General features: G+C 38.2%; 1 protein-coding gene across 1 annotated transcript; it reads right to left on the bottom strand.

Moving 5' to 3' along the window:
- Positions 1-665: 665 nt before the first annotated feature.
- LOC137822596 (RING-H2 finger protein ATL78-like) lies at positions 666-1,693 on the bottom strand. The gene has a single exon (XM_068627505.1). The coding sequence runs from the start codon at positions 1,522-1,524 to the stop codon at positions 844-846; it is 681 nt and encodes a 226-aa protein (XP_068483606.1). The 5' UTR covers positions 1,525-1,693; the 3' UTR covers positions 666-843.
- Between the last annotated feature and the right edge of the window lie 1,261 nt (positions 1,694-2,954).

Consider the following 2,954-nt stretch of genomic DNA (forward strand, 5'->3'; position numbering starts at 1 on the left):
GGAAGGTATTAGTCTTACTAATAATACATGTGGTTAGAATTACATGTACCGTATAAGGAAGGTATTAGTCTTACTAATAATACATGTGGTTAGAATTACATGTACCGTATAAGGAAGGTATTAGTCTTACTAATAATACATGTGGTTCGAATTACTCAGGGTAGTGTAGTGGCACATCATACAATCAAAAAGTAACTTACACCTCTTTGCATTAACTTGTTATTTAGAGAATTGTTTCTAATAAAAATCTACAAAAAGTACTATTTATTTTATCATATAAACAATCATACACTTAATTTCCTTAAAAGGCACGAAATATGGTGCTTGCCTCCTCAGCTCAGCGTCTTAATTGAGCTGCTTCAAGCAGATCAAATTTTCTAGCCAATTAACTTAAAATCCAATAAACAATCATCAACTAAAAATTAACGAATTTATCTTTTAAATTGATATATTTTACCAAAGATCAGCGACTAATTTAATAAATATTTTTCAAAACTTGGAAAGAATATAATGACTAAGAAATTGGTTAAGTAAGTTTTACTTCTGAGACTGCTTATAAAAGAAAATAGTAGTTTAAGAATGATATTATACCTCCTGGTTTTGGTATTAAGGTAATTAGACTTTGAACTAGTTTTGTACATTTAAGTGGGGATGGGAGGGTAAAATTGAAAGAGATGAAAGGAGATTAATTATATACATTTATGATTAAGCACTACATTAATTATGATTGAGTTGGTGGTGGCTGACTAGTCTTAACCAATTATGGCTGACCAGGGTCCATTTCCACTGCAACTGTTATGACATTAGCCAATAATAAGCACTAAAGAGTAGTAGTATAGTGAATTAGCGAGGTTCCCTATAGTTACGCACCAAACCTTCTGGGTCCAGTGGCGTTATGGTGAGAATGGTTTCTGGCACCTGCAACACTGGTTGTTGAGAGGAGCTAGCTTGCTGCTGACTGCACCCAACAATCTTTTGGCAAGTCTCAATTAGGCACTGTCTGCATTTGGGGCATGAAGAGTGTGAGCTTAGCCACATGTCAATGCAGCGTACGTGGAACCCGTGGTTGCACTTTGGCAAAATGCGCACCTTGTCACCATTTGAGAACTCTGACAAACATATGACACACTCTGAGTCCAAACTTGGGAGGTTCAGCTCAGCTGAGTAACTCACTGTGGGGAAAGTCTTGAGGGCTTTCTTCTTCACTCCTGTGTTGGCAACTCTTGCTGGAGGGCTGCTGGTTGCCACCGAGTCACTCACTACGAAATTGGAACACCTTAGTGCACACCTGATGATGGAGTTCAAACCTAAGGAGCAGATGAGTGCACATAGTAGGACTGAGAGTACCATGACAACATTTGCATCGAAATTTCCATCTCCAAGATATGTTTCTGTGGAATCGTGGCTGCTTGCTGGGGGCTTGGCTGATTGGTTGAGTGGGGAGTGAAGGAGTAACCTTCTTGAGTGGAAGCTGTGAAGGTCATGGTGGAGTGGTGAAGTAAAGGAAGTTGCAGCAGAATACATTTTAGTTGAAAGGTGTGGTGTGGTGTTAACAAAGTTATCAGAGAGCTTCTAGGGGTTGGTTGGCTAAGGGAATTATATATAGGGAAGTTTACATGGTTAGATTTTGGTGGCTACCTTTGATTGGAATGTGAAAGTATTGTTTTTTTGGAGAATGGTTGGGTTGGTAAATTAGAATATTTCCAAGGGTGGTGGTGAGGTTGAAGGGTTTTTATCTTTGTCTTTAATTAGTTGTTGCCTCTTGCAGATAGATAGATGTCTTAGCACAAGGATCCTCCACTCACTGTAAGCCTTTTGTGATTGGCTTTCCCTGTCAAGAAGGTCCCATTCATTTTCAATCCCACCTTACACGCAGCAGGGTCTGCCACGTGGCAGTTTTAGTTTCGTATTTTACATACGAGGAAGGAAGGTTTTCTTAAACTTAGCTCACTAAGGACAGTTTACCTTTATTATTAAACTTAGCATGGATTTGTCTTGGGTTTTTTATTTCAAAAACAATCCCTCAACGAGCCTTTTTTATGTTTTCATATACTCTATAATGCTGTTCCCCAATGGACCCACCAGCACATGAAGGAATTGGGAAGCTTCCTGATGGAGATGAGTTCAAAATTGAAAAAAAAATATATGCTTTTGATTCCAAGGTTCATTTATGTCCCATCTTTTGGGTCCCAACTAAAAGGATGAGCTTCAAATGTTCATTTATGTCCCATCTTTTGGGCCCCAAAATAAAAAGGGATTAGGCAAATACTTTATTTTATCCGTACTTGCCCAAAGGAAAGAGTTCAGATGAAGGATCATCTTTTCTTTCTGCCTCAGTGTAACAACCTAGAGGTACTGTTGCAATGGCACCACAAATTGGAGGTTCTAAACTTGAACAAAACAAAGACAAGATTAAGAAAGGGAAATACAAGTTTGAGTCCAACCTGTGTGTGCATCATTTATTGTATTTGCAATCTGACATTGTGAGTTGTGTATGGTTTGGATGTCTGGTAGTGATCTATCTCCATCTATCAGACTCAGATCATAAGACGTTTATATCCGAAATGGTCCCAGATGTTTCTGCGTTGTCACAAGAAATTTGTTTTACAATCTTTACATGGTGTGCCAGTGGTTAGATATTGCAACAAGTAGTGGTTTGTGATAAAAGCAACATCCATAACGATATGAATTGATGAATTGATTGGGCAATGTATAGGCCAAAATTGATCTGGATCTGATTTAGTTTGTCTGACTAAACTTTTAGGCTTAAAACCCACGTATTAAAGGCGGAAAGTAATTGCATTAAGGGGTGTGGTTTTATAAAAGTGGTGAAGAAAGGTACGCGGAGACAAGTCAAAGGGGTATGCTACTTTCTTCTTCCCTTTTTCTTATTTTTATCTTTTGGTTACCTTTGCCTGCTCTGGATAAAGTATCACTCTACTCATTAATGGTAC

The sequence above is a fragment of the Phaseolus vulgaris genome, chromosome 9, assembly GCF_000499845.2.
Source record: "Phaseolus vulgaris cultivar G19833 chromosome 9, P. vulgaris v2.0, whole genome shotgun sequence".
Classification (NCBI taxonomy): Eukaryota; Viridiplantae; Streptophyta; class Magnoliopsida; order Fabales; family Fabaceae; genus Phaseolus; species Phaseolus vulgaris.

Coding starts and splice junctions, on each gene's coding strand:
- LOC137822596 (XM_068627505.1), bottom strand. CDS start 1,524: ATGTATTCTGCTGCAACTTCCTTTACTTCACCACTCCACCATGACCTT.